General features: G+C 49.0%; 3 protein-coding genes across 5 annotated transcripts; 2 read left to right on the top strand and 1 right to left on the bottom strand.

Moving 5' to 3' along the window:
- The first annotated feature begins 78 nt into the window (after window positions 1-78).
- Window positions 79-9,221, top strand: LOC100836861 (LEAF RUST 10 DISEASE-RESISTANCE LOCUS RECEPTOR-LIKE PROTEIN KINASE-like 1.2). Of its 3 annotated transcripts, none has more exons than XM_014899074.2 (5): window positions 79-987; window positions 7,024-7,062; window positions 7,596-7,874; window positions 7,985-8,435; window positions 8,547-9,221. In XM_014899074.2, the coding sequence occupies exons 1-5, from the start codon at window positions 132-134 to the stop codon at window positions 8,998-9,000; spliced, it is 2,079 nt and encodes a 692-aa protein (XP_014754560.1). In that variant the 5' UTR covers window positions 79-131; the 3' UTR covers window positions 9,001-9,221. The 3 variants fall into 3 exon arrangements, with proteins under 3 accessions (XP_014754560.1, XP_024314283.1, XP_010232164.1); XM_024458515.1 differs by lacking the exon at window positions 79-987 and adding an exon at window positions 1,011-2,816; XM_010233862.3 differs by lacking the exon at window positions 79-987 and adding an exon at window positions 2,824-5,557.
- Window positions 9,222-9,306: 85 nt separating this feature from the next.
- LOC100821307 (alpha/beta hydrolase domain-containing protein 17B) lies at window positions 9,307-12,862 on the bottom strand. Its single transcript, XM_003569544.4, has 5 exons — window positions 12,291-12,862; window positions 10,904-10,940; window positions 10,575-10,811; window positions 10,449-10,496; window positions 9,307-10,126 (listed from the first exon to the last, which is right to left on the bottom strand). Exons 1-5 carry the CDS (start codon window positions 12,653-12,655, stop codon window positions 9,728-9,730), a joined length of 1,086 nt encoding a protein of 361 aa, XP_003569592.1. The 5' UTR covers window positions 12,656-12,862; the 3' UTR covers window positions 9,307-9,727.
- Window positions 12,863-17,836: 4,974 nt separating this feature from the next.
- Window positions 17,837-19,003, top strand: LOC104583318. Its single transcript, XM_010235188.1, has one exon. The coding sequence runs from the start codon at window positions 17,837-17,839 to the stop codon at window positions 19,001-19,003; it is 1,167 nt and encodes a 388-aa protein (XP_010233490.1).
- Window positions 19,004-19,144: the final 141 nt, after the last annotated feature.

The following is a 19,144-nucleotide window of genomic DNA, read 5'->3' as shown; positions in this document are numbered from 1 at the left end:
CCATACAACCAACCAAATTCTGTGCCAAACCTGGTCAAAGGTGCACCGGACTTAAATACGGAACCAAACGCGTGCAGGACTATAGAGCTACTAAAACAGTCAAATCTGTCTATCTCTGCTCTCGCCTCTCCATGGGTTACCCAACATGCTTGCTCGTCCCCCTCTTCCTCTTCGTCCATGCCTCCGCCTCCCTTCTTCCGCTCACAACATACAACGAGTCCACCTGCTCCGAATCATTCAATTGTGGCAGCGTTGACATCAAATACCCATTTTATCTGTCAAACGCAACTGGAAGAAACCAAGAAGATTACACAACCTATTCGTGCGGCTACACCGATTTGAAGATCTTCTGCCATGGCGATGGGGATACCAAGACCCCGATCCTTCGGCTCGGCGAAGCCAACTACACCATCCAGAACATCTTCTACGACAATCGCTCCATGACTCTCGTGGACACTGACGCCCTTAGCGGCAAGTGCCCCTTAGTCCGCCACAACGTTACGATGGACCCGGAGTGGCTGAACTACACCGACTCCTTGGACAGTCTCAAATTCTTCTTCGGCTGCGCTCCCCGGCCCGACGTAGAAGATCACCAGATCGACTGCAAAGGTTTCAGTCCGCCTGCAGGCAGTGGAAACGGTGTTTCCTTCGTGTTCACCTCTGAAGAAGACAAGCTTTCTCGAGAGAACCTATTGGCTGAGCACTGCAACAAGATTGTCTTGGTGCCGGTGCATGAAGATGGTCTGATGAGAAGTGGTTCGGTGAGGTTGCCGTTGGATTACGGTGCCGTGGTTAAGGAAGGGTTCGAGCTGGCATGGAAGCAGAGCACGCAGCAGCCATGCCACGCGTGTGAGCAGTCTTCCGGACGGTGCGCCTACGGCGAGAGCAAGGAATACCTTGGTTGCGTGTGCTCCGGCGGGAAGATTGGGGTTCCGGATTGCTACAACAGTGGCAACAGCAGAACTGGAAGCACCGCGTCTGCATCAAGTAAGTTCTTCAGAACCGATCATTCTGTTTTATTCCCAGCCGAAAGTAGACCAATCCCCTCGCTTGCCAATTGCCATTTCGCGTGTTCGATCACAGACCCAATTGTGTGTGCCAATGTCCACCTAGATAACGTAGCGAGGACTGATGAATTGTTCCTAGTTCAGTAGCCACTGATTTCCCGGATTTGCATCTCGTAGCGGCGGCCGCCGCCTCCTCTCCGCTGTGCACGCTCGTTCCTGCTGACGCTTGCACTGCAGACGTAATTATGCTTGACCTGATTTAATCGGAAATTCATCGGTGCTTGCTTGAGAAACCAATAGCGCGTGGGAAGGCGAGATATTCGCTCCTGGTTTCGTCAGCCGACAAGGATGGTTCCTGACCTTTTCCATCCCCCTTGTTCCTGTTATGCATCATTGTTTGGTTGCTCCAAAAAAAATCAAGGCAACCCACTGCATGCGATCGAGAAACTTTTCTAGAGCATTTGAATGTGAAACAGCGTATACCTGGGTATTTTTGCTTTGTTCTGGACGTGTTTCCGGGCTTGAACGAGCACCTTTTTTTTTTACAAAGACGAACGCACACTTGCCCGATATGTTCCCAGAATAGAGTTGACGGGGTCAAGTCTCCTTATTCTTTCTGTCGCGGTGGTCCAGGTGAGAGGTTTTTAGGGACTTTATTACGAAAACTTACCAATTCCCAAATGCAAATCCCCCAGTAAGAAAGGCAAAAGATAGATATGGGCGACTAGAAGCCTTTGTTTCCATGCGACTCAACCAATCAAACATCAAACGAGTCTCCACGGTACAACGACGGGAGGTAACAGCCGACTTGCGTGGCACACACTCGCGTTATGCGTGCCGCAACTGGTCAAGGCCTTCCTGTCGCTCTCATCAGCCTGCCAGCCTCTGTAGAAACTCGCAAGGCCCTCACGACTTATAAACGGAGAGGCGAGCAGCGGCGACGAACAAAGCTCCTGACTCCATTAGCCATGCCTCCTCTCCTGATATGTCACCGGCTGCTGCTGATCCTCCTCCTCTCGGTTGCCGCCTCCCATGGCGATTCATCTAACGATGCCTACGACTCCTCCATGTGCCTGGATCAGCCATACACCTGCGGAGGCGTGAAAATCAGCTACCCGTTCTATCTCGCTGAGGAGACAAAAGAACTCAAGGGCTACGACAACTCCTACTGCGGCTACCCTGGCCTGGGGATCGTCTGCGACGGCGGCAAGCCCACCCTGCAACTCGACGGCCCCGCAAAGTACACGATCACAAGCATCAATGGCACGATCCCGACCGTCTCTCTAACTGATCCCAAGGTTCTCGGCGGCGGCACCGACACCTGCCCAAGACCAATAGTCGGTGGTAACGTGACCCTTTCACAGGGATCATGGCTTTTCTTTCCTGACAGCACGGTCGATTACCTCGTCTTCTTGATCGATTGCTCGTTCGGCTCTGGCTTCCCGCGACCAAGTAACATCGACCCCATCAGCTGCCAAGGATTTGGCGGGGGCCCTGGACTGTCGTTCGTGCTTCCGGATGATGAAGTGCCCGCCAGGAACTGGTCGCACGCGTGCAGGCAAGTCATACAGCTGCCTGTGAACAAAAATATCCCGGTCGACCATACTGATTATAGATGGAGAAACAGTGAATATGGCAAGCTTCTTCGTGAGGGATTTCAATTGGGACTGAATGACAGCGTGAAGCCCCAGGCATGTATCCGGTGCGAGCAATCCAATGGAAAGTGCGGTTACAGCCAGGGCATGGATTTCATCGATTGCTTGTGCCCTGACGGGCGAATGCACTCCGATAATTGTGTCAAGGGCGCCGGTAAGCTCTCTGAATCTGAAACTTTTCCCTTTTTCTTCCAACAGTTGCGTGTTTTTGCATTTGACGTGTAGCCCTCTCGGGCTCCTGGCCCTTTCCTTCCCACGAACATATGTCGTAATGTTGGTAGTAAGTGACTGCCAAACTTTGTTACTTCTTGAAATCACTTGGACCTTACAACATGGTTGTACAGCAATCCTGTTGTGCCGCCGCGCGCTGCTACTTTGCATCTTTTCTGATGTCGCACATCGAATGATTTCTCACCAACTAGAGGGGCAAGTGCGAAGACTGAACATTTCTAATCGCTGTAAGCCAAGCCAGTCAAATCCCGCATAACTCTGACAAAGCCTGTAACCTGAACTTTCGAACGAAATTGTTCAGGTTTGGTAGGTAAAAACTGTAGTAGTCGCGACCGATTCTTGCCCCGATTTGGACGCGATTGCTTCCTGAACGCTTTCATGTTACTGAAATACCAGTAGAGCGCACGTTTTCCACAGATGTCGTGAGAAGGAGTAGGACGCCGTCTTGACCATTCCACGCACATGCGAGTATGCGACAGCAAAATTCGTGTGTGGTTGTTTTTTGGAAAACACATACTCCAACCTGAGAGATCAAAGCCGGTCTTGCAGTAAAGGCTCCACTATAATTTTTTCTTTTTTCCTTTTTCTTTTTTCTTTTGTGAGAGCACATAGCTTTTGTCCGGTTTAAAAGAATGATTTTTTTTAAAAAAAAATTCAGTTCGCATTTTCACTAGTTTTATTGGCAAGGAATTACAAATGTGACCAACTTGGGAGCATATTTTCCGGTAAGAAACCTGGTAAACATATTTGAATCATGTCTAGAGTCATGAAAAGAATCTTAAATTAACTTATGGCATGCATATAGATTAGCATACACAATCTACCACATGACATTTCAATTCTATTTTTTACGACTACATAAAAAACAAAAGAAATCATGTTGTGACTAGTACCAAATTTAAATATGGAACTAACAGTATCCTGGTGGAACTATTCAGGGACGAATTGATATTTTTTCTGAAGTTGTGTACTATGTATCAATTTTGGACCTAAAAATTATTCCGTCATCTTGAGGTGCTACACCAACCGGTATGCCACCGTGGAGCGCAACAGCTAGGATATGGATGAAGTTCTTTTTTTTTTGCATCAACGCGACCTAGAGGGCTGTGGCACAACTAACGTCAAGATGGCAACGAGTATCCGTTACATGGCCTTCATCCACTTCTAGGCCTCGCACGATCCAGGCGCCACCAGCCACCTCATTTGCTGTTGCTAACTTATTGGGATAAATCGGTGGTCGGATATGAGAAAAAATTATGCTGACGGCTAGTATATGCACATCTTTTTTTTTAGCAAATGAGTATAAAGCCCGGTAGCAAAACTCCAAGTCGGGGCCGGACCTGAGGCCCAGGCTGATCTGGCTATTAAAAATAATCAATTATGATAAAAAAAATGAATTTTTGGATCTATCTATTATTCCCTCCGTTTCATAATTCTTGTCTCAAATTTGACTAAAAATAGACGTATCTATTCTTAAAAAAATCTAGATCTTACATGCCAGCACGCCGGGCTTGGGACCGGGCCGGTCATGCCTAGATCTTACATGCCATTCTTACCATCTTGAGCTGGCGCGTCGCCAGTCGGCCAGTGCTCTCGACTGTCATGTGCCGTACGTCCTGCAGTGCCCACCCAACCGGCCAACCCTCTCACCCAAACCTCGCTTGGTACCTCGTGCTTAGCGCACGGCATATAAACGGGGAGGCAACCAAACCAGCCAAAGCCCCACACCAACCGTGCCAGCAGCGCAGAACCCTCGAGCCAAAACAGAGCAGAAACCGGCCATGACTCTCCTCTGCCTCATCATCCTGCTCGTGCTCTCCCCGGTCGCTTCCCATGGCGACGACACTTACAACAGCCGCCGCACCCCAACGTGCCAGCTCGAGCCTTCCGTCTGCGGCGATCTCAGCATCAAGTACCCGTTCTACCTCTACAACGAGACAGAGAAGGCGCCCCCTCCGGAGCACTCCTACTGCGGCTACCCGGGCCTGGCCATCCTCTGCGACGACGACGGCAAGCCCACGCTCCGCCTCGACCGCGACGACTACACGGTCTCCTCCATCGACTACGCCAGCCTCACCGTCTCCCTCGCCGACGCCGACATCCTCGACGGTGGCGAAGCCTGCCCTAAAGCCGGCCACAACGTCACCATCCCCAAGGCCTTCCATCTGCCCACTTCCACCATCGCCTACCTCTTCTTCTTCACCGGCTGCGCATTCGCGCCGGACGCCGAGTTCCTTCCGGAGCCCAAGCCGGCGCGCAAGCCGCCGAGTATCAAGCCGATCACCTGCGCCGGGAGCTCTGGCGAAGCAGAGCCTACCATGTCCTTCGTGCTGCCGGAGCGCGAGGTTCCGCCGAAGCCCAAAGGATGGTGGCAGGCGTGCCAGTCGGTGTACAGGGCGCCCGTGCTCAGTGACGCCGTCCCGGAAGGCGCAGCGCAGGACCCCGGGTGGAGGGAAGGCGGGTACGCCAAGGCGCTCCGCGGGGGGTTCCAGGTGAGCTGGGAAAGGATCGGCTCCGGACCCTGCGCCCGGTGCGAGAGATTCGATGGGAGGTGCGGATACAACGGCACCGGCGAGTTCTTGGGCTGCTTCTGCGGCGGTAATGGCGCCCTGGTGGACGCCGACGGCTGCAGCAAGGTCTCAGGCTCCGCCGCGACACGGTCCGGTAAGCCGTTCTGATCGAACCGCTGCTGCCGCGTCAGTTCCGTACGAAAACCATCTAAAGCAACAACAACCCGGACACATCTATCTGGGTCGCTTCGCTTGGCAATTACTCCGTACTTAGAGCCATAAATTAGAGCCATTGCTAGCTTCAAGCACACTGCAGCACCATTATCTGACGGATGGGTACTGGGTAGGCCAACTAAACAAATACGCGCCAATGTTTTTTCGAAAAGAAAAGGAGGAGAAATATCAGCGTGTGAAACGAACCGTAGCTTCAACCACATCAGTACGATCGATCCGTTCTCCCGTACCTTTCTTTCCTTGGACAAAGATCGACACGCCCATTGAAGAACACAGATGTCCAGCAGAGCAGGGTCTTGGCTTCATCGATCACGTCCGCTTCAGGACGGCAACGGGGAGAAAGAAATGAAGAGCAGCTGCACAGCGACTCGACTCCATTTCCTCATGCCCGGCCATGGACTGATTCGGAATTCAGAAACCATTTTAGGTCCCAACGATTGATCCATTCACGCCCTCTCCCAATCTATACGCCTTCTATCGTGGAATGGAGTGAGTAGTACTGTCTACTGCAGCCTGCGTTGATAGATCAACCAGCGAATTGATGGTTAGGTGTGAATGTGTGATAAGATCAAAGGCCCGCTTGCGGACACATGGCAATGGTCCATCCCTGTCAATGTCTATTTGAGGGGTCGACATCTTTTCACACTTTCGAAGGCAATTTCAGGTGGTAATATGAGTTGGTGGCTCAAAATTTTCAGTGGAATTTATTCTTTGATTTCGAAATTTTTTTCAGACACTCTGACATCATGGAGAGATCGTTTTTTTCATTCCTAGGGAAGACTACAGCTGCCTGCCTTTATGGTTTCTTTAGTTTTCTTCCTTGACGCCGATGTCCTACATATTGGTATCTGTCATGTTCCCCGGAAAAATATCTGCCAGTACATGTTAATTGCGCCTTCAAACGTAAACGTGTACGCTTTGCTACAGCTTTATCCAAAGTCATAATATTTTTCATGTTTCATGTCATGATGCACCATATCTTCAAAAAGAGAATGTTAACTTGTCAACCGAACTAAGAAGGAAAAATGAAGACAACAAGGATGCCTTTGTCCGCTGTTGGTACAAGATTTTCTTTTTTCATAGTGCGGGTCGTTGTTCATCGGTAGTCAAAAGCAATAGAGCAACCTCCTCTTTATGGTCAAAGTTAATTTCCAGGCTTTGTAGCTTAGCACGTGACAGCTTTACTAGGAGGAAACAGCACCTTGCCCATGTTCCCCATATGTTTCTTCTTTATATAATATCGGCAGCAGTTGCAAAATCTTTTCTTAGTTCGTTAGGTCTCCAGAAACAAATTGAATGGATCGATAGAAAACAATCACCTTGAAGTTTGATACTCGTTAAATTTTCACACACATTATTTTTGACTTTTTTTGTCTGCTTACGCAGGAAAGAAGATAAACAAGATAAACATAGCAGCAATAGCAGGTATACTGCACATTTCCTTTTCATGCAGTTAATTTCATGCCGTGTTAATGTTTTGATGCGGCACAAGACAAGTTTGAGCAAGTTGATCAGCTGTAGTAGATCATTATGCGTGGCATGTGAACCTCTTACATTTATATTTGAACTGCATTCTTGATCTAGCAACAGAGCATTATTGATCCTGCTGCTAGATCAAGAATATACTCTAGAGATCATCCTGCTGCTCACAATATACTCTAGGGGTTATCCCCTGCAGTCTTTCCCTCAAGAAAAATCTAGCAACAGAGCATCTTCGACATACTAATCAAATTGTTGTTTTAACCACTTCACTTTCTCAACCAGTGCAAATGGTTACACTGAATGTTTATACTACTTGAAAAAATTGACAGCTGAAAATTCCACAGATGTTGGTGATTTGCATTCTGGTTTGCAACCTGTAGTTAACCTATCTGTGCACATTATTCAGGGTTCTACTACTGGCTGCAGCAATTTCACTGTCAGGCGTTAATATGTTCGATCATTGTTCGCTATTTCAGGTGGTGCGGCAGCCGGTGTCGGTGCGCTGCTTATTGCTGGCGTGATAGCCGTTTTCTTCATCCGCAAGAGAAAGCAGAGGAAGGTGACCTCGTCTTCAAAGCTCCTCAAGTACAGCGGCTCTGGCGGGACCCCTACACGTTCCAGGGGCAGCGACATGGAGTCCGGCAGCGTCCAGGACATGGGCAACCGATTCAGCTACGAGGAGCTCGAGGAGGCAACCGATTCCTTCAACGAAAAGAGAGAGATCGGCGACGGCGGCTTTGGCACCGTCTACAAAGGTACACATTGCTCGATCTCACGGCATGCCCGTCTGCGCCAATTTGGCTACGTTGAAAGAAAATGTGAACTCATTCTTGTGCAATGGTTGGGTACTCTTTGGTCGATCCAGGATACCTGGCAGACGGGCGAGTGGTGGCGGTGAAGCGGCTGTACAACAACAGCTACCGGCGCGTGGAGCAGTTCGTGAACGAGGCGGCCATCCTGGCCCGGCTGCGCCACCCGAACCTGGTCATGTTCTACGGCTGCACCTCAAAGGAGAGCCGCGAGCTCCTCCTGGTCTACGAGTTCGTCCAGAATGGCACGGTGGCCGACCACCTCCACGGCCACCGCGCGGCAGAGCGTGCCCTCCCGTGGCCGCTCCGTCTCAACATCGCCGTTGAGTCCGCCGCCGCACTCACATACCTCCATGCCATCGAGCCGCCCATCGTGCACCGTGATGTCAAGACCAACAACATCCTCCTCGACGCCGACTTCCATGTGAAGGTCGCCGACTTTGGCCTTTCCCGCCTCTTCCCCCTCGACGCCACACACGTCTCGACCGCTCCCCAGGGCACCCCAGGGTACGTTTGTCACTCCGGTAGATTGAGCAAATTGAAACGGGAGAGAAGACAGCGCGAGTAATCTTCTCGCATTTCATTATGTAACCATTGTGTTCTTCGCATGGCTGGCAGGTATGTGGATCCAGAGTATCACCAGTGCTACCAGCTCACCGACAAGAGCGACGTGTACAGCTTCGGGGTCGTCCTCGTGGAGCTCATCTCATCGAAGCCGGCTGTAGACATCACCCGTCAGCGCAACGAGATCAACCTGGCCGGCATGGCCATCAACAGGATCCAGAAGTGCCAGCTCGAGGAGCTCGTGGACCTCGAGCTTGGCTACGAGTCCGATCCAGCGACGAGGAAGATGATGACTATGGTGGCCGAGCTGGCGTTCCGGTGCCTCCAGCAGAACGGCGAGATGCGCCCGCCGATCAAGGAAGTGCTCGATGTGCTCAGGGGCATACAGGAGGGATGCGTGGTGGAGAAAGACGGCAAAGACAAGAAGGACCTCGTTGCGCCCTTCTCTCCTAACACGGTTCATGCTCCGTGGGACAGCAGGACCACTACTCCTAACACTAGCCAGTGACGCAGCCGAGCAGATTAGATCAGTGTTTGCAGCCAATTTTTATTTCATGTTTGTAGTATGCTTACTACTGAGAGCTGCTTGATTTGCCGTGTATGAGCGGCCCGACATTTCTTTTTCCCTTCCAGGTGATGTAAATATATGTTTGTTGGCTACCAGAGCAGAGGCAGTGTCCATGAGTGGCGTGTTGATGATACATTTGAATATATAGATTTTTAGAGATATGATCTTGCATTTCTTGCTAATATGCAGTTCCACCAGTCAGATGATTCAGATTCTCTGTACACTCAACAAGAGAGGTGTAGAACATAGACGAAAGTAACATATGAACACTTATATTGGCATATCCAGACTAGAACATGTCACTTGTGATTGCGCCAATACTTTAGACTACGCAAAGTGGCAGCAAATGTTCTGCTTTCGTCACTCATGATTACAGACAATAATGGTACACTTCTACATGATGGAAATGATGCTGCCACTGGTGTTGCAAAACAGGTCGGTTGCGCACGCGTCTATAACCGATAAAGTAACCATGTTAAGACGTACCTCTTTGATAGATGACAGCTTATTCAGCAGCTTCTTGATTCTCTTTCCCGTATTAAAACAGCTCTTATCCCTCGAATGCGGGAACTGCTCATGCTGTTCCTCGCTGTACAATACTACAATGTATGCTTGATTCTCATGCTATGGTATTCAATACTACACCATAATTGTGCCATATCATACATCACCAAACCAAGCATCTTCTCCTCCTGAATTTGTCAACATCATCTGAGCTCATCCGTGGCTTTTCAGGAACATCCACTGTTTTGGATTTCCCGACTCGACTATCTAAGCTCTTCCGCGAGATCTGTCGGCACTTCGCAACCTCTCGAGGCTTGTCAGAAGATGCAGGCTCTGCATCTTTACTAGAACTGTCATCCTTTGCAGATGCCTCTTTTAGGTCATGTTTTGCTGATTTCTTGCCAAGGCTCGACACAAATTTCTTCAAGTGTCTGATGTAGTCAGGATACAATTCGAGATTGCAGTGCCCACCACCACTTAGCCACAAAGGTGAATGTTTCACCTTGCAAAGCTCCCATAGCTGTTTCCCATGGGAGCAATCAACAACATCGTCTGATGTACCCTGGTATAGGAATCAGAATTATTTCAGTCATGACAACTGGAGCACCAAAATTCTCAGACAGAAACTGACATGATAGTTAACACTCTAAAACAGGACAAGACTTATTCCACCTCTGTAACTTTGACATCTGATTGTTCATTTGCTTCATTTTTGTTTAAATTTTTACACACTTGACTTTACAAGGGTTTACAAATGAATCATCTATGTTCAGCTTGTCAATGTACTGGTATTTCAAATCCAAAGCTAATCCCACCATGGGCCCAATGCAAGAACTGGAAACTACTGAAAATGGAAGAAAAAGAGAGTAAATAACAGAACTTACATGAATGACAAGAACTGGACAATTTACCAAGCCGATTTTGTCCACATTCTACAAAATGGAGGGAAAATATATCAGACCTTACAAACAATAAACAACGCTACGGACAGGGGGATAAGTCAAATTTACCTTGTAAATGTCAAACCAAAATGTCTTTTTAACTGGATATAGCACTCTTAGTCCCGATAAAATGGGACTGTGCAAAACTACAGCTCGCAAGTTCGGCAACTGTGAAGCGAGATCAATGGTTGGGCCACTTCCAACAGACTGACCATATAGGATTATATCCTCATCTGCCACACCATATTTTTCCTTGAGGCAGTTATATGCTGCTTCAATGTCTGCATATGTATTATACTCAGTGGGCTGTTCAATGGAAGAATAAATTGTCCATTAAGATATGTAGAAGATTAGCTCTGCTACTTAAGTTAAAGATGAAGCAACTAGCATAAACATACTTTCCCTGTAGACCTTCCATAACCAGCATAATCATACCTGCGACACATATTAGGTACATTAAATTGGATGTCAGGGGAAATGATTTCGTGGAAATTAACTGTATTTTTTGCTCTAGGGTACTAACTTTGAGCGTAAATCAAGCACAAGCATAAATGGGAACCCATTTAGCATTTGAGGGGGGTCAAATATTGCTCCAAATATTATACTAGCGTGTGAGATCCCACAAATATGATGCACGTCTCTCTGCATAACTCCAATCATTAGGTATATAGGTGATCCACTAGACAAACCCAACAATTATGCCTCGAAATACAACATGCCATCTCTTCATCATTCAAAAAGTGTCTCGTGTCAGATTCAAGCTACCTCCATAAAATACATTACCTTCTTTGCTACACCACAATGTTGGATACAGTACTATAGTCCATTCTGAGAATTTTTTTTTGAAAAAGGAAGCCCATTCTGGCCTTAGGGCATGTACAATGGTTGATAAGACTGTCTTATCTTAGGCATTCCACGTCAATTAGAAAAGACAACAAAACATGTTGTACAATGGGTTATCTCTTAGTGTTCTATCTTAGAATTAATGTTTAGATGAATAAAATTAACTAATAAATGCTAAGAAAAGGTGAAATCTAGTACAATGGTAAATTTGCCTTATCTTTGCCTTATCATTCTTGTGAAGAGATCATCTCTTAATTAAGAGAAGGCTTGTGCCTTTTCTTCGTTTCTCTCTCTTCCACATCAGATTTTATCTTATGTGGCATCGCTAAGAGAAGGCTGACGTCACCCCATTGTACATGCCCTTATATGACTAACAAGGGATAGCTGGAATTCTTAATCTGAAGCAAAATTCCATTAGACATTGAGGGTGTCGGGCAGCACTGCAGAGATGCTTCATTTTTCATGGCTGGGCGAATTATGCAGTGCTCAGAGGAGACGTGGCAGCTTAAGTGCCAGTAGATACAGGTGAATTCCATCCGCACCTAAAAAAATGGGAATAACTAGGACTAGGAGCCACTGGGTACTTTCCTTTAACGAAGAAGAAAGGCACACAAATTAAATACGATAACCACTTGTGTATGACCCAAACATCTCTCGCCAGTCGCCACTACCAGACAATTTTCGAGAAAACGCCATCCCTTTTGCATAATTGCAGGAATCAATCAGGAAATAAGCACACAAAAGATACCGATATCCCCTAAAAAATAAACATAAGATAATAAATGCAAACTCATATCAAACACCCTGTAAGTGCACGCACCTTTCCCGAACTTCTCCCGGAAGTTTCCCCCAATGGGAACTCTCTAACCCAGGTAAACTCAACTTATAGAGAAGTAGAAAAGTAGTCCTAACAACAGGCGAGCGAGCTGAAGCGAGCATTACCCGAAGATGTTGACGCGGAGCCGACGGCTGAGCTCGACGAAGAGTCCGTACATCTGCCCGAGGTCCGCGGCGTTGCCGTGGGAGTAGAGCAGCGTGGCGGAGGCCCGCGCGTTGCGCACGTACACCCCCACGATCTCGTTCCCGCGGCGCGTGCGGAGACGCACCACCTCCGTGCCGTCCTCCTCCTGGGCGGCGCCGGACGAGGAGTCCCCGCCGCCATCCCGCCTACGGCGGCGCGCGGGGGCCCGAGAGATCTCGGGGATTAGGAGGCGGCCGGTGGCGGCGTCGGCGACGACGGTGTAGGACGGCGGCGTGGGTGGGAAGAAGGCGAAGCGCGCGGCGATGGTGGACGTCACCCCGCCCATGTCGTCTCCGCGGAGGAGTAGGAGGAGTCAGCAGCGCCGCCGCCTCGGGGGCCGCGGCGGCATGCGAGGGAGGGAGGAGGGTTTGGATCGGAGGGTTTGGTGGTGGTGGTGGGAGCAGAGATGCAGGGAGGGAGGTGGGAGCTCACTACTTTTCCTCTCCAGCCAGCCAGCCAGTGTGATTAATTTCGGGTGTCCGATTTAGCTGGGAGCTTTAGATTTAGCGAGAGGAGCCAAGCGGTTGGCCTCACCCGGACAGGAATGTGGCGGATCGGCTGAGGCTGCCTGCCGTCATGGCCAATGCTGCGGTCATACAAATACTGAAATTTATATATTTCTCCATGTGCTGGCATGTGGTTGGAGACCATCAACATTCTTTAGATTAGGAGTAGTTTACTAAGCTTAAAGGCTTTAAAGCCAACTTAAGCATGCCCACGATTCAGTGTTGCAAACGGTGCTAGTAGCAGTATTTAGACAGAGATGGTTTGACGACGAGAACTCTCGGCTGCGTTCAAAAAGAGAACGTGACGACGTGACGTGGTTGGTTCCTTTTGGAGTTTCGGGGTGGGAGGTGTAAAGGAGTAACGTCGTAAACTTCATTTATAGGAAGACTTTATCTGTTGCAAAATACATCTCATATAGATTTGTGTATTTGGACTAAGACAGTTCTCATTTGCGGCCGGATGCGGATACCAAGAGAAAATGAGGTGTATTGTGAATTTTCCTAAAAAAATCTATACACGTTGTATTTTGAAATGGTAAGAGTATATAGAAAAAGGGACTCGTTAAGGTATTCCTCTTTAGCCACCGTATTTCATCAGCGTGTGGACCTTATGCACTCATCTTGGAGTGTCTCCTAAACTTTAATCGATAGTACAACTTGAGCAAAAGTAAACTTACACACCTTTACAACTCGAGTACTGAATTGAAAGAAGAACGAAAACATCCAAACTCTGCAATCTTTGCTTAAAGCAACAGGCGAAACGGAGCAAGGAACATCGATCGCCATGTCTTGGTTGGTTTTTAACCATCCGGAAGGCCACATGACACACCACGCGCACAGGATGCAGGGATCCAAGTGCGCCGGGCGCCGAACCAGCATGCCTCCGCAACAACATTTTCCTGCTGCGGATTTGGATAGGGAAATCGGCAGGGGGAAGTCCTATCGGAGGGGGGTTCCGCCCGTTGATCCAGCAAACAGGAGATTTGGCATCGCATCGTGGGGTGAGTGATCGGCGTGGGACGACCAGGTCACGAGGATAAACTCCTTTGACCGGCCAGTTTGTCCCGGAGAAAGCAGAAAGCACCCGTCAATGGATCTACTACCAGGCCTGCCCGTACATCAATCAGTCGGCATCACCCCCATGGCTCGCTCACATGTCCCCTGTCGTCTAGCACGGATCATTCACGTTGCTTGTTGCTGTCTATGCGACTGATTCTGCTCCTCGGATCCTAGTGCTCCAGCAGTCCAGCTGCTACTGCTAAGACTGTATTTGGTTCAGCGTTACAGCCGCATGCATGTCCATTCATCGACTAAATCGTTTGCATTTTACCGGATGTATAATCAAACATGATGACAAGAAGCCAACGTTTGTCAACACGGGCTAAAATACCTAACCGATTGAAACTAGATTTTAAAGTAAGATTTTTGCAAACTTATAGCTCGTTTGGCACGCATCATTTGGGTCTAAAATTCAGGAATTCATTTTGAATTTTAGAAACGAATTTGTTTGGTTGCCACGAAATTGGCCACGGGAATTCAATCTCAAATTACATAAAATTGCACTATAACTAACTCCAATTTCTTTCCAAAAGTCATCATTTCTTGGGAATTGTCTTTTACTCTCCAAATCCATGTGCTATACAAAAATGATTTTTGAATAAGTAATTCAAATTCGATCAACCGAAATCCTATCAAAAACTGGATTTTATTTCACTTCTACCAAATGAAACGAAACGATGGTTACCAAACGGACTCTTGGATCTTTTGATATTTAGAAACCGGTAACTCCAACACATATGCATAACCAGCCGAGCGGTCCGTTCGACCCGAAGGAGTCCGACATGCACTCTACCGATGACGTGCTAAACTGCTAATCATGATATATTTCCTCAATCTATTTTTATTTTTTCTTCCGTTTTCTCTCTTTCTGACCGGACTTGGGACCGGTGCACCTAGGTGCAAGCCTAGTTTTGAAAACCGGACCGGACCGGCGGTCCGACCGGGAAAAATCGGAACCGGAGCTCACTGCGGTCTTCCTAGCGCACTGGACCGGTCGGGCAAGTGGACCGGGAAAACCGGATGAACTGGGCGGTTTAGGTGAAAACAGGTGAACCGGGCGGTTTGGCTCGAACCGCCCGGTTCAGCTCCCGTTCCAAAAATCTCTCGTCTCCCTCGTCGCGCCGCCTCCGAGCCGCCGCCAGCCGCCCGCCGCTCGAGCTCGATCCCGCGCCTTGCCGTCCCCCGTCTGATCCCTGGCCGCGACCGCCTCCCAGTGACGCCCCGCCGCTCCGCGCCTCTCCGCCAAACCGCCACCAGCGCCGCCCCGCCGCTCTACTTCCTCGCCGGCCTCCCCGTCCGCATCGGCACGGACCCACGGGCCGCGCCGAGGCCTTCTCCGACGAGCACGAACAGCCGGAAAGGGCGCCCCCTACGCCGCCACCAGAACCAGAGCCGCCCGCCGCTCGAGCTCCGATCTGCGGGGCAGCGGGGAACGGGGGAAGAAGACGTCCGTGCGGGGAGGGAGGCAGGTAGCGGGATGAAGGCGTCCGGGCTGCCTCCTATCCGGAGCTCCGACGAGCTTCCATGGCGGATCGAGCACTCAGGAAGACGATAGATCAGTTCGATCTTCGATCCGTTGTTTTTTTGCCAGAAGAAGTGTCGATCTGTTTTCTTGGGCCAAACCGACAAAGCCCATAGGCATTCTTCGTTTCCCTTTTTGGTTCCAAGAAGATGGCCCGCGAAGCAAGCCATGGGCCTCAGGTGCAAGCAAACCACCATGACTCAGCCCATTTGTTAAAAAAATATATATTATTTTATATATAAAACCAAACAGGTTCAACCGGGTGAACCGGCGGTTCGACCGAAAAACCTGAACCGAAAGCCTCGCAGGTTCGGTCACCGGTCCAGTCTTAAAAACTAGGGGTGCAAGCAGGAAGAGCACACAATTCATACAGGCATAGAGCATATCGACTCTGGTTAAAAAAAAGAGACAAAACAACCAATGACAATTGTTGACCAAAGAAATAAAAGGTAAGCAATAAAACTACGAATCTTCTGTACTTAAACATGCCCGAGATACTTTAAAAGACCATAAGTTACTCGAAGTTTTCCGCTAGTTTATTTTGGCTATATAGTTTTACCGTAGTTTTAAACATGGAACTAATGATTTATTAAATTCCCCACGCTAACACATGTACTCCATAAATATGTGTGGGGTCACCTTCGTAGTTATGTTTACACGATCTACCATCGAGTGTCGTTGTGATCTCTACACCGTACCTGGGCAAACCTCGGGCCCGAACCGGTTCGGGCCGGGCTTCATAAAAGCCTGACAATCAAACCTGAAGCCCGAGCCCGGCCCGGCCCGAAACCCTGAAAATAGGCCATTTAAGCATTAAAATAATTATTTTCAGAATAAATAAATAATTTTTTATACCTATTTTTCTTAAAAATTATCCCTTTTTACTCATCTTGGACTTTCGGGCCAGGCTTGGGATTGGAAAATGAGGCCCGAGCCTGGCCCAGGACGTCGGGCTTCGGGCGGGGCCACCCATGCCCAGATATACTCTACACCACATGTTTTTCAGAAGATGTGTGTACATCAGGTGGCGGATTCAAAGCATAGTGAGTGAGGGGCAGCCCCCAGTCAATTCTCATGTTTGTACTAAAGAATGCAATATTTCACCTTTAACGCTCCCACTTTGTCTATTAAAAGGTCTTCACTTTTCCTGAAATTATCTATCTTTGGTTTCATATTCTTAAGAGTGCCCGCAGTCATCTTTTGACCTGGATCCGTGCCTGGTGTACACGTTGCCCTTGTTATCATGCCCTCCAAATTGCTTGTTTTAAAGGCCATTTAAACCATTTTGCATTCTAAATGAAATGTATTGCTATTGTTTTCTTTTGCTTAATCTTTTTAAGTTGGTTTGTATGTACCTTTGGACAACATAACTTCATTTTCCGACACATGTTGACTTGGCGTAAATCATTCACATGGAAACGAATGTGGATTATATGATCTACCATAATGCATGGTGTTACAATATTATCTTTAAACATATATTGTTTTATTCCGCAGTAACGCAAGGGTATTGTGCTAGTATTTTCTCAGTCAACAATATTAGACGCCGATTGTGTCTGCGGGTTATTCTCCTTTTCGATTTTTTTTATTTTCCTGTGGCTTAGTGTGGCCTTTTCTTTTCATCGAAGCAAAATGAAGCCAATGAATTTCTACATTAACAATTGAATCCAGGCGGAGATGAGTTGGATATAAAATCAGCAGAAAAGAAGGACAAGAAGCCCATGGAACACAAAGCTGACCACCGGAAGACCCCTTGCTCAGCTGCTCTAGGTCCGACCAGCACAAATACTCGAGGTTGAGAAGGCTACGACTACGATCAACACGGAGCAAAGACACACCTACCAAAAACAGAACACAATTGGGCCAGGAGAAGTGGGCCGGCAACATAAATAAAAGAAAAGGAAGAAAGCCCACGGGCTGCCTTTGCACACGCTCGATCCTCTAAAAAATAACGCTCGAATCTCCCAGAAAAAGAAACGGTCGAATGAATCTCACGCGGCTGTGATTTAGGAAATTCTCAGGCAACTCAGATTTAGGAAAGATTTAGAATTACTCGTCGCGCACGCTTCGGTCTCAACTCTCAAGTCGTTGAGTTGTACTACTCCCGAGTTCGTTGTAGGAATTTAGGAAAGGCAACAACACGCGTGGATCATTAAATTCGTACGCGAAAGGAAATACTAGGCCAGTTTGGAATCGATCGCTCCGGTTTAAATTCCGCCGTCACTTTTCTCACCCCATCCCGAAACCTCTCCTTCCAAATTTCACCCCCATCCCCAAACCTCTCCAACATTTCGCCGCTGTCTGTCTTCTTTGATCCCAGTGCTTTGCGTTCATCGATTGGAGCCAGAAATCAACCCATCCAGCAACCCCATCCGATCCAATGGAGGAGGCAGAGGCAGAGCTCGGCGAGGTCTTCTACCTCTGCAGCTTCAACCCTAGCCCGGTGGAGGCCGTCACCTACTTCTTGCCGCGGCTCATCTCCGGCGAGCCGCTGCCCCGTGGCGCCGAGCATCTCATCCACCGCGTCGACATCTACAACCACGAGCCCAAAGACCTCGCCGCGGCCTTCGCCCCCGCGCCCAAGGCCGAGCGCACCGGCGACCGCTTCTTCTTCACGCTCTCCAAACGCCAGAAAGGGAGCCGCACCAGGACAGCGCGCGTCGCCGGCGCCGGCACCTGGACCATCCAGAAGACAAGGGACGTCAACGATGAGTCCGGTCTGAAGGTGGGCGAGAGGAGGAGCCTCTGCTTCAGGAAGGGCAAGGCGTCCACCAGCTGGGTCATGGAGGAGTACCGGTGCTTGCGGCCAGACGCTATAGTGGACGACGGGGAGATGGTGTTCTGCAAGATCCATCTTTCATCCAAGCCGCGTCCCGAAGCTCAACAAGAGTCCGCCGCATATCTCCGTCGTCATCAAGAACTCGCCAAGAATCAGCCGCCAATGCCGGTAGCAAAGAGGCCGGCGCCGTGTGCCGCCGATCCGCCGAGCCCAAAACGTGCGCGGGTTGCTTCCCTGACCCCTGCCGTGGCTGAATCTGACGGCGGCGACAGCAACGCGTTCGCGAGCTTGCTGGAGGAGGACATGCTTGGTGCCGTCAGCTCCCAAGACGAGATCGCCCCTATCAACATCGACGACTACATAGACAGGTTTACTTGCTCGATTCACGAATTTCTCGGTGGAGCAACTGATCCGGAGGAGGCCGCCACGCTTCCGGCCGACGAACCAGAGAACGATTTTGACAACAGCATGGCGAGCGATGAGGAGTTCAACTTTGACATTCCACTACTGAGCAACTCGAGCATGGTGTTCAACCTAAACGGTGAGGACAGCTTCAACCTGCTGGACAACGACCTCTACGACTACAAGCTTCAGACCGATGATGGAGAGCAACAGCAGGCCGGCTTGACGAGTGACGACGAGTCGTGGGCCATGACGGCAGAAGACGAAGGATTCATGCGGCTCATGGGGAGCTACACGCCATGGCCGACGATGTTCACTCTGGATCAGCTCGAGGGCCACAACGAGTTCTTCTCCTACGTTGAATGAACACTAATTTATCTCCCGGTGTTGCAAATCTTGTCAAAGTATGTTAGAGAACACTAGGTGTTAACAGTTAACTCGTCCTTGCATGACCGTCATGGATGTAATTCCCAGTTGTTTATTTTGCTTCCTTTGCTCGCTCATCGG

The sequence above is a fragment of the Brachypodium distachyon genome, chromosome 2, assembly GCF_000005505.3.
Source record: "Brachypodium distachyon strain Bd21 chromosome 2, Brachypodium_distachyon_v3.0, whole genome shotgun sequence".
NCBI lineage: Eukaryota > Viridiplantae > Streptophyta > Magnoliopsida > Poales > Poaceae > Brachypodium > Brachypodium distachyon.
Note: the sequence above shows the minus strand (reverse complement) of the source record. Positions and strands in the feature narration are given on the sequence as shown.

What these genes read in the sequence shown, in the direction of transcription:
- LOC100836861 (XM_024458515.1), top strand. Translation starts at nt 1,838, where the DNA reads ATGCGTGCCGCAACTGGTCAAGGCCTTCCTGTCGCTCTCATCAGCCTG. An exon ending in AAACATAGCAGCAATAGCAG is followed by an intron (nt 7,063 to 7,595) that starts GTATACTGCACA and finishes TCGCTATTTCAG; the next exon opens with GTGGTGCGGCAGCCGGTGTC. An exon ending in GCTCCCCAGGGCACCCCAGG is followed by an intron (nt 8,436 to 8,546) that starts GTACGTTTGTCA and finishes CATGGCTGGCAG; the next exon opens with GTATGTGGATCCAGAGTATC.
- LOC100821307 (XM_003569544.4), bottom strand. Translation starts at nt 12,655, where the DNA reads ATGGGCGGGGTGACGTCCACCATCGCCGCGCGCTTCGCCTTCTTCCCA. An exon ending in TTTGGTTTGACATTTACAAG is followed by an intron (nt 10,497 to 10,574) that starts GTAAATTTGACT and finishes TCCATTTTGTAG; the next exon opens with AATGTGGACAAAATCGGCTT. An exon ending in GTCCAGTTCTTGTCATTCAT is followed by an intron (nt 10,127 to 10,448) that starts GTAAGTTCTGTT and finishes TTCCTATACCAG; the next exon opens with GGTACATCAGACGATGTTGT.
- LOC104583318 (XM_010235188.1), top strand. Translation starts at nt 17,837, where the DNA reads ATGGAGGAGGCAGAGGCAGAGCTCGGCGAGGTCTTCTACCTCTGCAGC.